At 38.9% G+C, this 23,292-nt stretch overlaps 1 protein-coding gene across 11 annotated transcripts in view; it reads right to left on the bottom strand.

Moving 5' to 3' along the window:
* Positions 1–17,762: 17,762 nt before the first annotated feature.
* Positions 17,763–23,292, bottom strand: part of dysf (dysferlin, limb girdle muscular dystrophy 2B (autosomal recessive)) — a 108,573-nt gene continuing 103,043 nt past the window's right edge. For all 11 annotated transcript variants that reach the window (XM_051114083.1, XM_051114087.1, XM_051114089.1 and 8 more), the window contains one exon: positions 17,763–19,482. In XM_051114083.1, the coding sequence (XP_050970040.1) occupies positions 19,423–19,482 (60 nt within the window). In that variant the 3' untranslated portion in view covers positions 17,763–19,422. The remainder of the gene's footprint in view (positions 19,483–23,292) is intronic.

The raw sequence follows: 23,292 nt of genomic DNA, 5'->3' as shown, positions 1-23,292 counted from the left end.
ACAAGTGCTATCTGAACTAAATCTACATAAACTATATGTATCTGCTTTAAGATGACCCACCAGTACAAAGAAAAACGTGTAATAAACGGCACGTCATTAATGCACAAGAAAAAAAAGATGACATATGCCAGTAATTATGAGAGCTGTATGTTGGCAATGTATGTCATTAGTCTTGCCTTAATTTTTTCCCCAATTGTTCTTAAGTACAGGCATACAGTCTGCTGGCTGAATAAAGAAAGTCTTGTTCTGCTGAATGTGGGTGGCTAACAGGGACTTCTACACCCTCATTGCCTTCACTTCCCCAGAAAATGTAAAAAACAATATTGGAGACTTGGCAAAATGTGAAAAAAAAGAGAAAACGAGGGAGAAGAATGAAAACAGACACCCAGTCGTATAGCGTCAGAATGACACGTTTCGGGCTCCATACTGAAGCAAAGTAGCCTGTAAAAATGTCAAGTCAGGTTTTCTTCACCTCCTGGTTTTATTTCTGTAGAAAATTTTGGGAGTGTATTGTGATGAATGAAGGAGCAAGTGGCAAGATCTAACATCATGTATAAAGCTGGCAACAAGCAAGCTAATTTTCCACAAATTTTTATCTTCAATTCATGAGAGAGAATTTTTATATATTTGGGGAAAAAATAAATATTCAGTAAAGCAATAAGGCCTGGCTTATTGCTTTCATAAAACAGCATACGTTTAGCCCACCCATTAAGTCAAAATTCACAACAAAATCTGATATTTTAAAACAATTTCTTTGGAGCTGTAATTAGGTCACAGGTTGTCACAGGTTTATGTTTCTGGAGTAACAGAAAAAGAAAAAAAGGGCACTTTCATAAAGTACTTTTCACAGTACCACTGTGAAGATGAAGGGGATGCAGGATAAATGTCTTTGGAAAACACGCGTAGCAAATCAAATAGAGAAAACACTGGAAAAGGCATCAAGGGACAGACTGCACTATAAGTACTAACGTAAACGAGGGTAAATAACAAGACACACCTGAACCAAATGACACGATCAAACAAAAGGAAAAAACTAGGTCATGGAGAGAACATGGGGACAGAAAACACAACAAAACAGGTCCAGAGGTGTGACAGAAGGGCTGATGATTCCAAGGGGCCGACCGACAGTGGAGGAAGTGGAGGAAGGATGAGGAAGATCCAGGAGGGCCAAGGCGGAACAGATGGCTCAGGCGACCAAGGTGGAGGTGGGATTCCCGAAGGCCGCGGTGGAGCCGGAGCAACAGAGGACAGAGGTGGAAAGGTGGAAGGAGGAGCCTGACAGAGCCGGAGGGACAAGGCGCAACCAGAGGAGTGTAGTCCCAAGGTGACGGATGGTTGACAACAGACCAAGGCGGAGCCGGAGGGACAAGGGAGCCCGGCTGAGCCAGTGGACTGTCGGGCCACGGCGGAGGTGAGGGAGCCAGAAGCCATAATGGAGCTGCTGGATCGACAGTGCAAGGTGGAGTCTGGGACTCAGAGGCTGGAGGCAGAGACAGGAGATCCTCCAGCCATGACGCCGATGGATCCCACTGCACAGATGGTGGGATGAGGGTAAGCAGAGGGCCTGCCAGACAACAGTGGAGGAAGAGGCAGAAGCAGGAGGGTGGGTGAGAATTTGTGAGCCTCTGGGATCTCAGAGCTGGCAGACATCTCAGGATAGATAGGAAGTCCCCCAACAGCCTCCAATCAGGACTGACAGGGAACTCGGACGAAGTCGGAAAAAGAGGTGGCAGGTCAGCACATATATCTATTTCGGGATCCCCTTTAACATCCCACAGTCCCAGATCCTTAATAAGCTCACACTCAGTAATGGTGCAGTGGCGGAGCCTCTGTCCGTGCTCTCGCTGTCCACAACCTTCTTCCTCATGGCGAGCACTGTAGCCGGCTCTCGCACTTGGTCTGACATCACTAGCAGCTCCAGCTCTGCGGCGATCCTCAACTTTGTCGCTCCATACGGTGATGGCTCTCGGGCTATTAGTCATCGGTGGGCTTGTGCTTGGGCTCCACACAGCGGGGTGGTGGTGGGCTGGGCTCTGGATCGGGGCCGGACACTCTCCAGACACCAAATAATAGCCTCCCTCCAGCTTAGTCCAGTCGTATCTGGGAGGTCGACCAGGTGGTGGTAATTTGCCCCGATCAAAAATAGTGAGTTCAGTACAGCGTCAAACGCCGTTAAAATGGAGGGGCAGGTCTTTTCGGGCTAGGGAGGTGAACATAGCAGCGAGGGGATCCATGGGGGAAAAAAACTGAAATTAACACTGAAAAAAACGCGGAAACAAAAACGGAGCGGAAACACTCGATTAAGTTTTTTTGTTGGTCCGGTGTTCTTTCACAGTACCACTGTGTCAAGGCAAGAAGAACAAAGACAAAGGAGATGCAGGATAACAGTCTTTAATATTTGAGACAGAGGGTAACACCTTTGCAGGCTGGACACACGTAGCACATCAAATAGAGACAACACTGGACAAAGGAATCAAGGGACAGACTACACTATAAGTACTAAAGTAAACAAGGGTAATTAACAAGACACACCTAAACCAAATGACACGATCAAACAAGAGGGAAAAACTAGTGCTGCGTCCCAGTGTGCCTACTTATACTACACCCTTAAAATATGTACTCTTTTGGTGAAGAAAAAGTACACACATTTGAGTGTGTAGTAGAAAAGTAGGCAAGCTTTGGGACATACTATCACGTCACACAACTGCGTCTTTACCCTTGTCAATCATCTTGTCACAGTTAACATCCTCCACATTTAATTTAATTTAATTTCCTACCGTACTGGAGAGAAAGAAGTAGCACGTTGATCTGCCAGTCACGGGTCTTTCGTGCCGAAAACTCTGCTCATATTTTCTGCATAATGATGCACAGTGCTTGAAGTGGAAAAAAAGAAGTGCCCATACTCCACGCCCCAATTAACACGCTGACTCTTTGACTCTGCGTACTGGCAACATGTCAGAAGTGCCTAAAATACAGAAGTACCGGCCCACTTCACACACTGATAATGCTTTTAAAATTAACAACCAAACGGATGTTTATAAAACTTCACATTGCTGTTGCAGATGAAATATAACACAGATAACATTAAAGAAATATTTTAACAGGTTAAATGTTGATTATTAGTAACTCAAACACTTTTTTCGAAACATCTCTACCTAACCACTGGTCACGTACATCCACCATGTTTGTAGTTTTTTCAACCCGTTTTATTCGTGTTTGTAGTTCTGAACCGAATCCTTTGCAAAGCGCAATGAATTGTGGGCAATATTAGCCGGGGACTTTTGGCATACTCTTTTCGGCATACTATGCTTTGAGACACACTTATTCTTTAGTACTTCTTAAGACAATCTTAAGAACATCTAAGTGTACCCAACTGTGCTATTTTGAGACAACATGTATATGAACAAATATGTGCTATTTAAAAAATAATTAAGTTACCACTTGTAGCACACTTGAACCCATCTTTCATTCACTAGTGGGTTCAAGTGTACTACAAAAGTTAACTAAATACATTTCTTAATACTGAGATAGTATGTTAAAAGCACATTTTAGTTTATATTCATGGTGTCCCAAAATAGCACATTTGAGTACACTTAGATGTTCCCAATTATAATTTTTAGTATAGTATATTATACTGTATATATATATTAGTATCACTTTAATTACGTCATGAAAGTGCACTTTTTTTTTCCCTGGGAATATATAATAGCTGTGAATATGACTCATCCAATCATAATCAATGTCCGTAACTTTATGTTTTATGATTGTTTTTTAATAATCATAAATTATATTCAGTAGTATCTTTTTGACATTTCTGCTTATATAGTTATAAATGCACATAGATTTTCTGCCTATATACGGTATTAAAATTTTTCTTACTGTTTTAAAAAAATAACTTTTCTTCTCAACTTATCTATTCATAGCTTCTTCATATATTGCGTGGGAGGCGAAGGGTTGTGTCTTCTATTGCACTGCTGTTGTTTCTTTGATTTATACTAGTCTTGCATCAGCACAGCTTTTTTGAAATACCACATCGCAATCAATCATATAATCTCAGACACTCTGTGTTAAAACAAAATAAGGCTCCCTATTGGTTATTGTAAAGTTATAAATACAAAGTTTGACTTGATGGCTTGCCATATTAAAATTAAAAAACGGTGAGTATGACGAATGTTCTGCACTTGTTTTGACCTTGAAAATACATGCAATCGGAGGCCCAGGACACAGTTAGGAAAACAACACTTCATTACCCAGACATCCTCAGGGTATCATCATTCACTACACGACCAATCGATCACCTGCTTTTGGCCCGAGTGCCTTCCCCTCTCCACAAACACCCACACACATGCACACCTGTGTGCTGTATGTATGTAAGTGCACTGTACACATAAGCACATACACACACTGGCAGCAGGACTAATCAATTGTTGGGCTTTAGCACATAAAGTCGTCTCCCTGGTTTATACGCACACTACTTACACACACTCAGACACACACACACACCCTGAGTAATATCTCAGCATTAATTTTCCTCCTGAGACACGACCTTTCTAAGTGGAATAGAAAACAAAGGCAGCGCTTATGTGCGCTCTCTTTTCCAAGTTTCACATGTGATTTATTGTGATAACAGCAAAAACGTTCCACTTGGCAGTCTTCGTTTTACATTTTTACAAAGGTGATTTTTTCCCTCCGCTGTTTGTTTTGGTCGTAAGCTAATAGCAGGGCCTCCGACCAGGGTGCTTTGAATTTCCAGCTACTGAGAACATGCATTCAAGTATTTTCCTAGCTACACTGGTTTCTATCAAATAAACGATTATTTTTAATAGCCATTGTATGAATTTAATTATTTTGGGGGGCAAATTTTCGTAATATTTTACTTTTTTGTTTTTTCACCTACTACGCGAAATCAGATACTCTACATCTCAAAGATCAAACAAGAAGATGTTTTCTACTGCCACACATGTTTGATTTGAGGTTAGAACAGAAATAGTTCTGACGCTGAAGATATTTATGTGAAAACCTCTCTATGGCCTGAAATATGAATACTTTATAACTATATAAACCTGGAGTTCAGACAAGCCTGTGGTTTATTTCTACAAATTTACAGCCATGCTAATATTTCATCATTTCTAAGGAGCTAAGGCATTCAGGGAAAGACTGGGAGGTCCTGCAAATATAACTATTCTTAGACAGGAAAGGAATGACAGGAGGGATGAAACTGAGGTTAGGCCTCTGGGATGAAGAGCTGGTGTAATCTAATGCACTTTTTTCACACCTTTTTTAGTTTTCTTTTTCAAATCATAGAAATCAATAGCTGCATATCCACTAAAAAAACTCACAAATGTGAGTTAATATTCAAACAGAATTGATTCAGCTAGCATAAGCAGCTACTGCAAAGGCCCTGGAGCGCTGCTTCTTCCACTCAGTGTGTTCTGGCCAAGCATGAGAGCATTTCAACAGGCCTGATTGAACGGGGATTGGTTTTGAAGATTGGTTTTGTTTATGCTGGCTTTCCATTCATCGTGCTAATGGTCCATAGTGAAATAGCTGAAGAGACGAGGGCATGTTCCAGACATACTGTAAGACTAAAATGAAGAGAAATATGGTCTGAAATAATGATTTTCTAAGCCAAATGCTCTGTTGCCCTGACCTGTGGCATTTCCAAAGACTCTCAGTGATATCTGTCATGTCACTCACTTTTTGTGGTGGTACGTCTTGGTGGTATATTCTTATATGTTATATATTTCACTGAAAAAAAAATAGGTACTCTTTCAACACGTGATTATTGATGATCACAGACATGGAAAACTTTGAAATTAAGCAACAGTTAACCCGAACGTGAAAAGAGACGTCTTGTTTCAAACCTGTGTGACTTTGCTTTTGTGGTTCTGTGGTATAAAAAAAAAACTTAAATGATGTACTGATAGCTCATTTACCCAAAATTATATTAATAGAGCTTTCAGGTTTTAAGAAAGGACCCAAACATACAATAAAAGTACTATTAAAGTGATTCACATGATCTATATTTCTAGTCTTCTGAAATATAAAAACAAGATGTTTTTTATACATTTGAGTTTTTTATGACAAACGAAGCAAAAGTCATTATTCAGCGATGATCAGCCCTTCCGAAGAACCGAATTAGTCTGATTCATGAACAACTCATTTGTATTATAGTTGTGAAAAAATGATTTATTGGTAAAATGTGACTTGAAAGAACAATTTGTTCACAAATCAGACACTGCATACTTTTATAATACTTTTAATGGTGCTTTTTTGTTTACTTGACAGCTCATTTCTCATTCACTTCCATTATATTGAAAACAGCGATAGTTTTTTAAAAAAAACACCTTTGGGATTTACAGAAGAAAGAAAGTCATACATGTTTGGAACGACATGAAGGTGAGACTATTGACAGAAATATTGATCGAATTTTCCTTTTTGGTTGACTATCCCTTTATGCGCTGCATAGTTCTCACGCACAATAAATAATACAAATACTAATGTCAAATAGACCTCTCATTATTTGTAGAATTTATAGCCTAAACCACAAAACAACTGAAAATGTGAGCATGCTACATTTTTTTAAGAAAGACATGGTCCAAATCAAACATACAGTAAAAACTAAAAATATTTCCTTTTTCATTCTTTGTAATGATCATGCTAATCTTTATGTGTCTAGCATATAATGTGAATATTATGACTCGACTGTAAAAAGTCCACACCCAAGTCCAAACTATAGCAGAGCTGTAACAGATTAACTAAGATTTGGCTTAGCACTGAACTCTAATAAATGCCTGCCTTATTAAGAAATTGCTATTTGTGCATGGTTCCAGAAATCCACGAGTACCACCCTGTGAGAGGGCAGTTGCTGGGACTATGAACACAACTGTGAACCTTGACCTTGGCACCCACATTGATTGGTTCTCTGGGTTGATTATTGGGTCTCTGCCAGACTGTAAAGGACCATATTCTGCACATTACCGAGACTTCTAACGTCTTAACCCAGCATGCAATGAAATGTTTTGTGGCCTTTTGGGAACGACTTATGGAAAATCAGAGGAGGCGAGTGGCCATTAGGCCCGCTTTGCAACCAACTGGTGCCAGAATCGCAGCTTTAGAAAGACCAACTCGAAATGAGAAAAAAGGAGCGAGACAGTAAAGAGATTTTGCTGGTGTTCTTGGGAGCTGTTTTCCAACCCCACCGGGACCAAGACTGGGAGCTGATTCTCTCTCTTTCTGGATTCGTTTCTTGGTGAAAAGTTGTCTGTCATTCTACATTTGGCATTAAAGGTTCCCCATCCCTCATGTTTTAACATGCGGTAAAAGAGATGCTGTTGTCATGAAGGATTCTTGCGGATTTTTCCATTTCAAAAGCCCATGGCGTCATCGTAACCACACGGATTCCTGAAAACATAATGTGAACGCTAGCACGCTGTTCGAGTTGGTGGGGTCAACGTTGCTGGAGGATGATGGGCTTTGTTTTAGATTAAATGGGACAAGACAGTGTTGAACAGTGGTTTGAGTCCATAACATCAGCCCCAGGAGAGTTGTGAGTAGGATTGGAAACCGAGAACCGGTTATTCAAAACCGCGGTTCCATTTAAAAAAAAAACAAAACAAAAACACCAGAACTGAATGATTTTCAAGACATTCCAGGCCAATAATAGTTTTCGTGCTTGCGTTCTTTTGCCAGTGTGGATGAAGCACCATATTATAAAACTTAGAAAGATGCATTCTAGAGCAAATAAGAGACGGTTTTTTTAATTAAATGAAAAACATATAGCATTACCAGTGAAGCCAGTTCTTATGGGTTCCAAAGTTGCGAACTTGGAAATATGGCATAAAACATTTGCGAAAAAGCACCGTTTCCATCCAACAAGTCAAAGAGAACAAAATCATCACTTCCTGATAAACTTGCACTAAATATCACTAAGAAAAGCAGAAGCCACTGAATATAATATTTTTCAAATACAATAAATTGACCAAGCAGACGAAACACAATAAATGCGGTCATTGCTTTCGGAGATGTATGCCTGCTGTTTGAGAACGTAGTCGTGTAAGACAGTTCTGGGAGGCAATTATACAGAAATAGGCTTACTTTAATGACAGACTTTGCTCAGCCATTTAAAAATTACCATAGCAACATTTCAGATGCTATGTAGAGATTGGAGATTGTCAAGTTATCCCGTTCCATAGCGCAAAGATACTTTTTTGATGCGCATGGAAGGATATACTCCAAAAAAATGCATTTCCATCTCCCATTAACCCTTTAAAAAAACAAAACACCTCAAAAGCAAGCGTAAAAACTTTTTTTGTGTTTCTGTCACTCGTTCATACTTCAAAATGCTCCTACAGAGTGATGGAAACATATAGCGTGCTTATGAATTAGTTTGAGCAGTTTCTCAGTTGATCCGACTGAATTACTAGACTGTAAGGCCACATTCACACTGTTAGTTTTTGGGATCGACAACCGCATTGACTTAACAGGCGTGAGTCTCGAAATGTCCTGTTCACACAGCAGCTTCCAGTCGCTTTTTCGAATACTGTCTGTATGAACGTGCAACAGGAGTCAAGCCCGTATTCTTTACGAGAATCCATAGCGACAGTGACCAAAACAATATCAAAGAGGGCGACATCCGTAAAACGGAAAGTATTAACACTTTCATTAATGACAGCAGCTTTTACATTTGAGTGGAGAGTGGACCATTTGAGCCATGTGTAGAAAACAAAACTGACGGGAGGGAGCGCCTCCGGTGGAGACTAGATATAAAACTTTCAGATGACACACAGCTCATTTCTCCGTAATCATGAACGCCGTAACCTGCTGCTGTGTGAATGTGGCCCAAGTTATTAATTTTCTCATGCCCAACTCTATGAAACAACATAAAAATACAGGAATTAATAAAATTTTACTTCAAAGTTTTACATTTATCAGGCTATTGGTATGATCACAACATTTGGTGAATTGCACTTTTTTTTAAATAAAACATTCTTCCCCAAAGGTTCATAATGTATAACCAGAATCATTTTTTTAACAAGCAGATTTCCAACTGATACCAAAATTGTCATCACTTACCTGCTTTGATAGACAACAAAAAAACCTTTGTGACTTTTTGATTTTAGATGTGGGATTGTATTTGTATTATGTGCTCATATGGCTAGCATTAAAGAAATGTCTGTAAGGTACAGTTGGCACATAGAATATTGCTACTTAGCTTTTTTATGAGTGTAATTGACAAGAGCAATTACAGGGTGCTTTATAAGGCCTAAGTCTGTAGGGCACAGCTCACACATATAAAAATGACTTTCATTCAATAATTATAATTTGGAAACACTCACTGTAAAACCTTATTAGTGAATGATGGTTTTGCAATAAAAACACAATGGCGCTGTTTTGGAGCACCAGCACTATACGCGTATTCCTTCTGGTTTAGTTTATATACATGGGGTGTTCAACAAAGATGCAAACCAAAGTCAATCTAAAGTGCTTGGCTGATAAACTGCAGTGTGAATTGGTGTTAGCAAGATGCTGAAAAGGTTGCAAAATAAATAAATAAAAAAAGTGATATAAACATCTGGTGCAACATGGAGCAAGAAATACAAGCAAATTAATTTAGACAGTATTGTGCAAGATAATGACGGTGTGTTGAGGGCTGTATAGCTGAAGGGTGGTGCTGTGTCTTCGCTTCTAAACATGCAAACAAGTGTAATCCCATTATGGTTTTAACGGAATTTAATTTGATTCTAAAGACATTGCTTGATTATGAAGAAAAGGGTGACTGAGCGGGCAGCAGAGGTCATTATGATTTTATGGTACTGCATAGAGCTACGATTAGCTGACACTCTCCTTTTGAGCTCGACGCTCATAGAGCTCATACTTTTGATGTTTGAAGCCTGGAAAAAAGCACTCCTGGTTATGATTTAATAACCTCTGACACGTAAGGTGTTAGTCTTTTTCATTATGGAAGCACTGGCTCAAGGCGAATTCCTTTACTCTGGATTCAAAGGCATTCTTTACAGGTCACACACTAACTGTTGTGGAAGAGTGACAGATTTTGCTGCCATTATGGAATCAATACCTCGTTTTTGATCGTTTTCATCTTGAGTAGCATGTCTTGAAAGTCTTCTTTGAAAGTCAGAAAATTTTAACTTTACAAGCTCTACATACCAGGCCCTAATGATTCTGAACAGGGAATAATACCAAAAGATTTTCCCCCTCTAAAATGAGGGGAAATGAAGTAGTGGGCTCACTGGTTGGCAGATGTAGCACACAAATCCTAAATTAATTTATTTTATGAAACATAATAATCACCACTATAAAATCCAGAAATATTGTTTTTGACATTTTTTTCACTGATACCATTCCCCTCGGTTTTATAGAGGTGAATGAAAGGTTGAGGAAATTTGGAGGGAACTGCATTTTGCAGAACTGGAAACAAATGTGAAACAAAAAAAAAAAAGAACATCAAACAGCAACAGGATATTATATCACAAAGTAATGTGAGTTGCCAGTCATTTGATCTATTAAAGTGTTTTGCAATGCTATGATTCATAAAGTTCACAGGTCATCTCTTTTTGGAGGCAGCATGCAAGAAGAAAGAGTCACAGAAACTGTAATAAATTGATTAGAAAAATAAAAAGTGAAATTAACATGACTCACAAACTTTTCCAAGCCACATTTTCAGACTGGACAGCATTCCAGCGGATTCCAGTATTTCTCTGAATGGTAATAAAGATGTTAACCACTTTATTACTTGAAAAAACAGTTCCTTCGCCACACTGTATCATTTTCCTTGTTTTGCATCAGTAAAATGGAATGATTAAAATGTCCTGTCCAGAAATGATTGCAGAAATTGCTAGTAAAACACCACTGATGCCATAGTCTTCTGTCTATGGTTTAAGAAAGCTTCTGAGAAAATTGTTGTGGTGGATTTGGAAGTGTCATGATGATCAAACTTCAGGTCATGCAGAAAGCCAATGGTGTATTGAGTTATCAATATGTACACATATGTTTGCGTTCAACTCATTATTACAAGTGGACATAGTCAAGAACTGAATGCTTCAAGTTCAAGTTCTATTTTTTATCAATAATTTCAGTTCCTCAGTGGTTCTCTTCTAAAGAATAAATATTTGAAAAATGTGAAATTTATGAAAAATGATTATGTAATATTCATAGTAAATCCATTTAAAAGGCCTTTCACTAAATGGCCTTTAGTAGTAGAAAACTCAACAAAGCTACTGTGGAAGATTTTTATTAATCAGAATAGGAACTAATCAAGAATATGTAGCCATATACATAGCTGAAGCTATGTGTTTTATTAACTAAGGCCACAGATTTTAAGGCTGATTTTAAGCCTGATTTGCACCCCTGAACAATTGGGGTGATATGGCCCAATTCGAGGCTTGTCACAGCGTTTTTTTTTTTCCGCATAAAATCCTCTATTGTGTGGTGTCATTACGATTATTTAACCACTCCTGATCAAAACAGAGCATCCCCAAACTCAAATCACAATATTAAACATGTTTTCAAACTCGGGTCTCCAGAGGTGCAGTTGCATTATATGTCAGTGCGCTAACCGCTAGGCTATTAGCACTGACATGACTTTCAAATCTTAACCGATTTTAAAACCATAGGAGACCACAGACATGAAGACAGTTTCAGCCAATTTTCAGCCTTATAATCGTCTGAATGCACACACTAGATAATTCGACCAGACTGTGAGATCACACACTTGTTGATTGTAGGAATGATTTCACAGTAGGCGCATTTCCATTACATATTTGCACAAAACTTTGGCAATATTTTATAAATATCAATACAAAAAATTATTACAAAATAACGGTGTTTCCATTAATTGATGTTATGCGACTAAAACATAATATTTTTCTTCTCGTGATAAGTCATGGCAATGGATTTTGCACTAGCCAGTATATTTAAATGAAGGAAATGTGTGTATCTTGGTAGAAGCAGCACGGAGAGACACTTCTGGGGCGCTTATGAAATGTGCCGTGGCACGGCTGGTATAAACACAAGCATTGACTACAGTGGCTGCAATTAGCTTCGTTGGCCGTTTCGGAGCCATAATGTGCCACAGACATGTGCAGTGTAAATTATCTAAGCATTAATGGCAGGAAAGGCCCTACCATTGCAGTTTTGCAAAATATCCCTTTTTTCGAATTGCCTGAAAAACCACCTCAAGCAAGCGTAAAAACTTTTTGCAATATATGGGTGTTTTTGCAAAAGTGACGTGTTTCCATTAGGCATATTTTAAATTTGCAATTTCAATTTGCGCAATTTGAAAGGTAATGGAAACACACCTAATGACACGTGTTCTCATATATATCAAAATCCATATAAGATGGAAGAATTCTTACGAAAATTAACCATGGTTTTACTAAAAATAAAACCAAAAAAAGGTTACTATAGTTAAACAATGGTAACCACAAATGAACCATGGTCTTGCTACACTAACCATAGTTTAACCATGGTATTTGTAGTAAAACTATGGTTATACAAATGGTAATCAACACACATAATAATAATAAAAGCATGATTAATTTTCATAAGGGAACTGAGCATTCATAATGGGATTTGCATGGAGAGGATAAGAAGTAGATTAAAAGTAGACACTGGAGGTAATTTTTATGATCTGTCTGTGGAAATACAACAATGGCAACAACATACTTAAATGACACTTTCTGCCTCCCAGCTGATCGGAAACCACCAGAATGTGGTGTTTATGAAGGTTTGGTCAGCTGCTCAGATGTTTCTCTAATTAAAATGGAAATCTCTTTAAGTGTAATAAAGGGATTTCAGCTGTAATTGTAAATGAGAACATTGTACACTACTGATGCTAACTGTTATTTAGCGCCCTGTTTTGCTGGAAATAAAAGAATTGTGGGCACATCTGAAGCAAGGGTAAAATAAAGTGGTAAAACCAAATACCACTAGGGACAACAATGCAATTTTCCACAACAAAGGAACACATTGTTCTGGCTGAAAAAGACAACCCAAAGAACTACATGCTCAAAGCTAGGGTTTACTCTCCCACATTAGAACTTCAAAGAAACGGGCATTTTTCACTTCCTGTTAGCTGACCTTTAATGCTTCCTCCTGCTGCAATGACAGGAAAGAGGCCGTCTATGTGGAGTTTGGTTCCCAGGCGTCATAATGTGAGACTGATGCCTTACATCTGAAATACAGCCAGTAACAACCGAGTGGCCGCAAGCCACACACTTGTCTTCCATCACTAAAGGTCCTGTAAGGACTCATCTAAGCTTGTCTTTCCTGTTGTCGCTCAACAACCTCGGCCCGTTTTTCCTTCATAAACTTGTAAGCACAAACGGTTTAATTCAATGTCCTAATAATCAACATCCTTCGCGTTCCTCAGATTGCGCTTTGGTGACTGCAGGCATCATTTCCCAGCTTTTTTCCTCCTCTCCCCCCTTCCTTTCTTCTCATCATGTTCTCTGCCGCTTACTGTCAAGCACTGTGGTAGGTCGAGCTAATAGCCGGTTTTGGAAGTTTTGTGGAGGAGAAATAGGCAGACCTGTAGCGGGAGCTTTTATTGTCATGGTCCAAACTCAAGGATAGGCTCGGAGCCAAACATGTCTGTAAGAGGTACTCAGTAGGGCATTACGTGCGTACCACCCTGCTGCTTGCAGAATGCATGAAGCAGGCAAACAATTATGCACACTGCTCCATAAAAACCACCTCCATTGTAGTTCCCATGTGTGCACAAGGGTGAGAGGGCACCGTAAGGCCACCAGGCCTGTTGGAATAACTTTGAATACAGAATACAATGGCAGTGGCTTTTGCTTTGGATTTGAGTGCCAAATATTAATCAACATGTGAAGATCCAGCCCTGTCTCATTAGTACTTGTAGGTATTGATATTATGTTTTGATAAGTTGAAATGTACAATATGAACCTACTAACAGCATCTATATTTACAAAGTTAAAAGTATGTTCATAAGCACAGAAACGTGAAATATATTTGCACATTATAATATTATACAAATATTTACTATGCATTATACAGATATTTATTGTATAATGATACATACAGGTATTTATTTTGATTAATATGATTAAAAATATAATAATTCAAGTTACAGTATGATACACAGATATTTGTAAGCAAGCGTTTTGTGAATGATTTAATGAACATTGAACATAATTATTCTTATTGAGTAAATACAATCAAATCAAGCAATTAACGGTGTTATTTTAGTGTCATTGAGATGCTATTATAGTTTTTATTAATGCATAGAATGATTTACGTATTCCCTTTTCATATTAAGATTTAGTAATTTAGTTAGTGTAGTTTTTGCTTTTGTTTTGTTTTGTTTTTTAGACATAGTTTTTGTTTATTTCAATTAACATTTTTTTTTTTATTGTTCAGTTTTAATTAACTATAATAACCCTGTCTATTCATTTCCTGAATTTAGTATTATATGAACCTAAAAGAATTTAACATGATAACTAATAAGGTTTGTTTGATATTTTTATATTAAAAAACATGATTTCATTAAAAGTAAATGATTTGAATGTTTCGAAAGAGCATCATTTCACTTTTCAGAGAGTGCAAACATGCTAAATCTCAGGCATTGTCAAAACAAAGGCTAGAGAAACAAAGGTGACTCAACACATCAAAAATCTAGTGATTGCTCTGCTTGTAAAATTATATAGCTTTTTCCATTTCGCAGTTCAAAATTCCACCTTGTTTATTCAGTTGATAATTAAGTGTAAAATGAGATAATACATATGTATATGCTTGCAAAATGCACTTTAAGAGGCCACTTAGCGAGACTATTATGCAGTTAGCTGCCATAAAGGCAGAGAATAAGCATGCAACAAATGCAAATCCAAAGATGGCTAATTATCGAGAACCCACGATATTAATCCATTAATTCTGCCTACATGGATTCGGTGAGATAGCGGCTGGGGGCGATCTTGGCAAGGTCAGACCAGTCAATGCAGATGTGGTTTTATAGGAAAGGCTTTTGATGTTGACTGTCTGGATTTTTCCATGTTCTCACTCAAGAAACATTAAAAATAAGTTCTGTTAAGCCCAGTGATCCTTTTCCATGTGGAGAACAAGTCACGCCTTTGCCTCAAACATAGTAAAACCCATTAAAACTCAAAAACAAAGGACATTTGAAAAGGACTTTCACTCAAAGGCCTATTTTAAACTAGGCCAAGATGTATTTAGTATTGATATCATTGTCAATTTAAGCAATATTTCCTTTGCATCAGGGGCCTAAGTTATAAGAACCCCTCAGCTGGTGACATCTGATATTTCCCCAAAACAAAGGAGAGACCAAAAGTGGTGACAAGGGTCTGGCTCTTGCCTCCCACCCATGCAGAATGTGGACAGCGGTCATGGAGCACAGGAAGTTCAGCAAGGCTGAAATAACACACCCAAACCAAGCCCAACATTCACGTGCCTGTTATCTACACCGAGCGAAGTAAAGAAACGGAGAAAGCGGGAGAAAGGCAACAACAATTAAGGAACACTATAAGACTGTTGTTACAGTCAACGTTTTGCAGACTTCACAAGTTCACACACAGGTTAGCGAACAGAGTGCATTTCATTTCTTAGGCTGTTCAAAAGCTCTTGTACATTTGACATAACTATGATGTCACTTCTTTTACAGAAAGCTGGACACAAATCAGTACCTGAGCAAGACTGAGTTGATTTTGTACATGAAGAAATTTCTGTACAAGCCTTTTTTTCACTCTTATCCACCTTTTTCCTGAACGTGGAAGTCTAGCCCAACTTAAAACGATCTTGCTTTATTTCCAGTCTCTGGTGTTTCTAAAGAGGGTTTGCACTTACGTCACAATTTGGTCAGTTACCCGGATGCGCAGCCATATCGTCCATATTTAGAGGTAAACAACAGCACTAATGGTAAATATACTACTGAATACGTTGTTCTGCTAGTTTATGCTGTCTAAACCACAGAAAAAAACTTGTGGAAGCTGCTAAATCATATAGAGAAGGACTTAGTAAGCAGGAAAGGGTGCAATATTTTGACAAACTAAAGTTAATAAGACACGTACGAGCAGTATTAATAAAGATATTAGCCTAATATTTCACCTACCTGACCGGAAATAAGAACAAACTCGAATGTTGTCAAGATTCTTGCCCTGGATATCCTGGTTCAGTCTGGCCAACCACAAACGCCTCATTTTCTTAAGACAGTTTTTTTGCACTCTTCTTCTTGATTTGTTGTAACTTTTGGCAGTCTATAGTACTCCAAATGTTTTTCCGGGTCTGACTGATTAGTACAGCCCAAAACATGACAATAATTGATTGTAGCAACAATCATCTAAATATGCGAGTTCCGTTCAGTGGCATTGTTTACGTTCTGTCCCGCCAATATGGCAGATTGATGACGGATCTAACTATTAATTATTTTCGGAGCCCATAATTTAACGTTAAATCTATTAAAACATAGCTACCAGCATATGCTGTTTTTTTCACCAGGGAAGATGACATGAAGCGACGTGAGGTTAGCCGCATTGAAAACAGATGAGGGCACATATATACAACTCACGATTGGGGTGAACTTCAAGAAATTTTGTCCACAAAATGATTTTAACTTAAGCGCTGCAAGCAATGCTCATGTTCTTTAGTCATCATTCATGTAAGGCATACATCATTTATGTAGGACAGATTTGCTGCTACGCAAACAAGTGCTTCCCTGGTGAAAAAAACAGCATATGCTGGTAGGTATATTTTGATGCTGGGATGCTGGTTAGGTATGTTTTGATGCTGGTTTAAGCTGGTCCTTAGCTGGTCCTTTGCTGGTTTATGCTGGTCATGTTGCTAGTCAAGGACCAGCATAAACCAGCTAAGGACCAGCATAAACCAGCAAAGGACCAGCTTAAACCAGCATCAAAACATACCTACCAGCATATGCTGGTTTTTTCATCAGGGTTTACAAGAATTCCTTAAGCTTATTGCTGTTACTGTGGCAGCAAACAACAGCACAGCTTAACCCTGCACACGTTTTTTATATTGTGATTAAAAAACTTTCAATTTAATTAATTTAGTCCATTTTTTACCCTGTTTGGTTTTCTATGGAGACTGGAACACGAGAGCATCCAAACGTAAGTTAAAATCCATCATAGCGGCGTTATGGATGCAAACATGGTCACTCCTTACATTTACATGAACTGGTGTCCATGGCCTCATTCGTGTTGGGCTGGAGCAATGCACAGAGGTATAGTGAGGATGTGGTTTCACTTGGTGCCAAATCTATCACTCTGTCATAACTTGCACTGGATACTACGATATGGCCATTTCTGTATTTTGAAACCTTGTTACAATGAGTGAGAGTGTGAGAGACTTCAAAACGGTGTCATACTCACCAGATTTACAACGTTATAACATTTAACATTTCCTCCCTACACCGTTAAGAGTTAACAAGACCCCTGTACTGTAAGAGTATGCTACAGCAGAAGAAAAGTGAGCTCAGAACATTGTATCGGAAATATACTGTATCATATTTTAAATCACTCACTTTCCAGAACAGCTGGTAGAAATGCAAGATTAAGTTGCCCTTGGCTCCATGAAACCCTGGCTAGGCGCTGGAGTGCTTCTAATTTGCTCTCAAGTCAAAAGCCCTGACTAGTCTGTTGTGGTTTGCCTTTAAGAGTTAAATCTGCACATAAGGTGGTCTGTGGATCTGGTGAAAAAATTCAAATGAAAGCAACAGTTCTTTAGAAGAAACTTCAATTACATCCGACTCAAAATGAAAAGATAAATATATACAGAATTGTATATATAGGTATATATTTGACCATAGCATATTACACAGTGAGATACAAATGCAGTCAATTTAACACAGTGAATTCAGCAGAAGCTTTAAGGCAATTAGACGACGTGCATCATTACAGTAAAGAGTGCAAAAACCATTCAGAAGTTCAAAAACAGAAATACCCATTTTGATTGTCAAATTAAGAAACTTGTATATGGATGACAATAGAGTCACAGATACTCAGCATTGGGATTTGTGTTTTGCATAAATCCAGTTATTCAGCTAGATACTGTACAATATTTGGCAAGAGATCGCTTAGGCAAGGCTTTTTGGTTTTTCTCATATTCACTTTCCTTTCATAAATCAGTGATATTGTAGATCCATGCACAGATGTGCAGAAAATAGCAACAATGAAACAAAAACATAATCACTCATATTTTTCTTTCTGTAACAGAGATAGGAATGCATCCTTTTAACTGTCAAATCAGTTACTTTATGCAAACATCAAATCCCTTTTTACTACTTTTGCCCTCATTTTTTAAAACTAAAATGTAAACACTTTTGGATATCCTGCAGATTAGGTCAGATTAACTCAGATCTCTTGACATTTCTTGTTCATAGAGAAGCTCCATCAGATAAATGTATTGTGAGCATACAGAGTGAACAACAGATGATTCCAGTTTCTCTAAATGCGACTCCAGAATAGTTTTCACTCACTGAACTAGGTAAAAGAGGAACTAGGTAATAACCTAGTCATGGACAGAAAACAAGTAATTGTGTATTTTATCATGTAACAGCTCTTTCACAGGCATGTTTAGAAGTCTGGCAAATTCTTCCAGATGCGCCTGTTCATTTTCATACTTTACAAGTCAAATGCAAAAAGGCACAAAGGCACCAGGGCGTAAGTGTAACATTTACACAAATAAACAAGTCTTTTATCTCTCATTCTCATTTCGCAGCCCACATTCCACAGACATACATACATTCACACACATTGCCAACCCACAGTTGACCCCGAATCCATTTAGTGGGGATTTCGCAAAAGCAAAATAACAGAGTGTGATAGTAATCAGAGAGGTGGGCTTGCTGACAGCGGGGGCTCAGCTAATAACCGGCCTGTCTCGGATCTTACAGCCTTACGGTACAAATCAGGGTTTAACCTAAAGAGCCAGTGCTGTTGAAAGGAGAGGAACGAATGGATGGGAGGTGGTGCGACGCGGCTCGGTCTCCCTCTCTCTGCGTGAAGGAAGAAGAAAGAAGCATCTGGCTGTGAAGAAAGAACCCAGTTTTACAGGAGACATGAAAAAGGATTAAACGGGCAGGGAGATGAAAGTGTAAGTGGGAGTTAAAGAGAATACTGAGAGAGTTCAGGACCGGGTCAGATACGGGGCAGCGAGCTCGGCGTGTAATACATGTACAAACACACACAGACGTTATGCAACTTTCATGCATATAGGACTAGAACAGGCTAACGCACACATAAAGACTTCAAATACTCTCAGCCTGTCTTCGGTTTTCTCTTAGCTTGTTAGCTACAAGGACATGTGCACAAGCAACGCAGATGTCTCCAGTAGGATGGACAGAGATGTGTGGATGGAGTTTTGGTGTGGTTGGTCATGGATGTGAGGGTTTATGTCCTTTTTCTCATAAGAGTCTCACTGTGTTCCTTTTCCCACTCCACTGAAGGGTCCAACCATCTTCATAGCAGCATAGTTCTGTAAAAATAAGAATGGTTGAAAACGCTAAATTCTAGCATATTCTATAGCATTTTGTAATCTATTAATATTTGTATCTATCTACAGTGGGTACGGAAAGTATTCAGACCCCCTTAAATTTTTCACTCTTTGTTATATTGCAGCCATTTGCTAAAATCATTTAAGTTCTTTTTTTTTCCTCATTAATGTACACACAGCACCCCATATTGACAGAAAAACCAGAATTGTTGACATTTTTGCAGATTTATTAAAAAAGAAAAACTGAAGTATTCAGACCCTTTGCTATGACACTCATATATTTAACTCAGGTTCTGTCGATTTCTTCTGATCATCCTTGAGATGGTTCTACACCTTCATTTGAGTCCAGCTGTGTTTGATTATACTGACTGGACTTGATTATGAAAGCCACACACCTGTCTATATAAGACCTTACAGCTCACAGTGCATGTCAGAGCAAATGAGAATCATGAGGTCAAAAAAACTGCCTGAAGAGCTCAGAGACAGAATTGTGGCAAGCCACAGATCTGGCCAAGGTTACAAAAAAATTTCTGCTGCACTTAAGGTTCCTAAGAGCACAGTGGCCTCCATAATCCTTAAATGGAAGACATTTGGGACGACCAGAACCCTTCCTAGAGCTGGCTGTCTGGCCAAACTGAGCTATCAGGGGAGAAGAGCCTTGGTGAGAGAGGTAAAGAAGAACCCAAAGATCACTGTGGCTGAGCTCCAGAGATGCAGTCGGGAGATGGGAGAAAGTTGTAGAAAGTCAACCATCACTGCAGCCCTCCACCAGTCGGGGCTTTATGGCAGAGTGGCCCAACAGATCCTCTCCTCAGTGCAAGACACATGAAAGCCTGCATGGAGTTTGCTAAAAAAACACCTGAAGGACTCCAAGATGGTGAGAAATAAGATTCTCTGGTCTGATGAGACCAAGATAGAACTTTTTGGCCTTAATTCTAAGCGGTATGTGTGGAGCAGAGTATGTGAGCGGAGTGGAGCGGGAGCGGAGCGCGGAGTGGAGCGGTGTGATTTTTAATGGAGTGAGGAGCGGAAATTTTACAAGTCGGAGCGTTGTGGTTTTTACTCGCTCCAAGAACGCTCCACTACCGCTCCATCATGAGTACAATTCATGACAACGACCCATAATATAACTGCATATATAGCAAGAATTCAGGTGTTAAACATAGCATATTTAGCTAGCTTGATGGAGATGGATCACTCAAATCAGAAAGAATGTGAAAACTAGGATCACGGCAATGGACATGAGCAGAAAGTTATAGTTTTCAATGAATTAGTTTGTTCTTTCAAGATACTGAATATTTTCAAGTGAAAGCGTGATTTAAACAAGTACAACACTTATTCACATGCAGTCGCTCTCTCAATAATGCATTCAAACAAATGTAAACTTACTGTGGTACTTCATCTGTATATCCAATTTCGAATCAGATTTTTGAATCGTATTGTTATTATTATTATTATTATTATTACTATTATTATTATCACAAACATTTGCACTGCAAAAAGCAGCAATTATACCTTTTAATGCTGACTGACAACCATGTTAGCTTGGCATGAGGAAAAAAGCTTGCGCACTAGTGTTCCAATAAGCCACTTTAAAACTACACTTTCGTTTTATTTCTGTTATTTTCGTCTTTTAATATTCGTTATGAATAGAACTGTGGTATTTCAAACATACTGATATAGTTTAGACGCGGAGCGAAGGCGGAGCGGTGTTTCTGGTATCGGTGAGCGAGGAGCGGAGCGGGAGCGGGAAACTATGAACCCGGAGCGGAGCTGGAGTGGAGTGGTTATAAAATGCACGGAGCGCGGAGGGGAAATTGTTGTCGCTCCACTCCGCTCACATACTCTGGTGTGGAGAAAACCAGGCACTGCTCATCACCTGTCCAATACAGTCCCAAAGGTGAAGCATGGTGGTGGCAGCATCATGCTGTGGGGGTGTTTTTCAGCTGCAGGGACAGGACAACTGGTTGCAATTGAGGGAAAGATGAATGCGGCCAAGTACAGGGATATCCTGCACGAAAACCTTCTCCAGAGTGCTCAGGACCTCAGACTGGGCCGAAGGTTTACCTTCCAACAAGACAATGACCCTAAGCACACAGCTAAAATAATGAAGGAGTGGCTTCACAACAACTCCGTGACACTTCTTGAATGGCCCAGCCAGAGCCCTGACTTAAACCCAATTGAGCATCTCTGGAGAGACCTAAAAATGGCTGTCCACCAACGTTTACCATCCAACCTGACAGAACTGGAGAGGATCTGCAAGAAGGAATGGCAGAGGATCCTCAAATCCAGGTATGAAAAACTTGTTGCATCTTTCCCAAAAAGACTCATGGCTGTATTAGATCAAAAGGGTGCTTCTACTAAATACTGAGCAAAGGGTCTGAATACTTAGGGCCATGTGATATTTTAGTTTTTCTTTTTTAATAAATCTGCAAAAATGTCAACAATTCTGTGTTTTTCTGTCAATATGGGGTGCTGTGTGTACATTAATGAGGAAAAAAATGAACTTAAATGATTTTAGCAAATGGCTGCAATATAACAAAGAGTGAAAAATTTAAGGGGGTCTGAATACTTTCCGTACCCACTGTATATATCCATATCCATATCTTTATATAAAGTAGTCAACATTTGAAGTGGATCAACGAAGTTCATCAAAGTTGTCCTAAGACAAGAACGGGCACTGTTTTGGTTTTAGGACAACTCTGATGAAAGGTTTTGATCCATTTATCTATCTATCTATCTATCTATCTATCTATCTATCTACCTATCTATACACACAACAGTTCTTTCTGGTCCTCGAGTCTGACTGGCCTGAGAGGTGTGTGATATTCTAGCAATAACATAACTGCAACTGTTTCACCGCTTGCGGTATTTCTCATAGCAAGTGTCATGGCGGACTAGAATTTTACAAATATTACTGTTTTTGTGTCATGTAAAGAGTTTTTTAGGCATACATGTAATTTTTTAGACTTCAAATATGTGGTTTGTTAACAAAGATAACGTCTATTTGAAAATTTGCTTCAGTGTTTACGGAGATGTGAGCTCCAGGGCATCAGCGGCTGTTCAGCGCTCATGAACCCGCTGAGAGCAGCCTCACCTCAGCCAGTTCTTTTGGAATTTGCAGATATACAGCCATATCGCTTGCCTACGAGTGTGATATTGCATTTATGCACCAGTTCGACGGCACAAATGTCTACGTACAACACTTTTTCAATCCCAATTCATCACATATTGATGCTTGGTCAGCACCCTATGGCGTCGCATTTTTTGAAAACTTTTCGATGTGCAGGATCCTCAGTTGTTTGCCTTAATGGTTTGCATGCATTTGTAAAAATAGAAATCATTTTATATAACTTAATACTTTCACTGGATCACCTAACCGCACCCCTACCCTAAACCTTCCCACTTCTGAACAATATAAAGCATGTAATAGGCAAATAAAAGTATAGTCACAGGTATTTATTGCACAAACTGACCATAAAAAGCTGTATAAAAGCATTACAAACAAGTCATGTTTCATTCCAGGTCTTCTGAAGCCATATGATATCTTCATGCGAAGAAGAGCGTAAAACGTAAGTTTTTAATCACTGAAAATGATCCCGCTCTGTTAAACATGCTCACATCTCATTCAAAAAGATCATGGTTGCCAGGTTTTCACAACAAAACCTGCCCAATTGCTACTCAAAACTAGCCTAAAAGTAGCCCAATCATTTTCGATAGGGGTCCCCCAGTAAAAATTGTGTTCTATGGAGTAAAATACACGTTTTGTGGTGGGGTTTCTCTGGTAAAATT

The sequence above is a fragment of the Labeo rohita genome, chromosome 7, assembly GCF_022985175.1.
Source record: "Labeo rohita strain BAU-BD-2019 chromosome 7, IGBB_LRoh.1.0, whole genome shotgun sequence".
NCBI classification, from domain to species: Eukaryota; Metazoa; Chordata; class Actinopteri; order Cypriniformes; family Cyprinidae; genus Labeo; species Labeo rohita.
The sequence above is the reverse complement of the archived record's forward strand: the minus strand, read 5'-3'. Positions and strand labels throughout refer to the sequence as shown.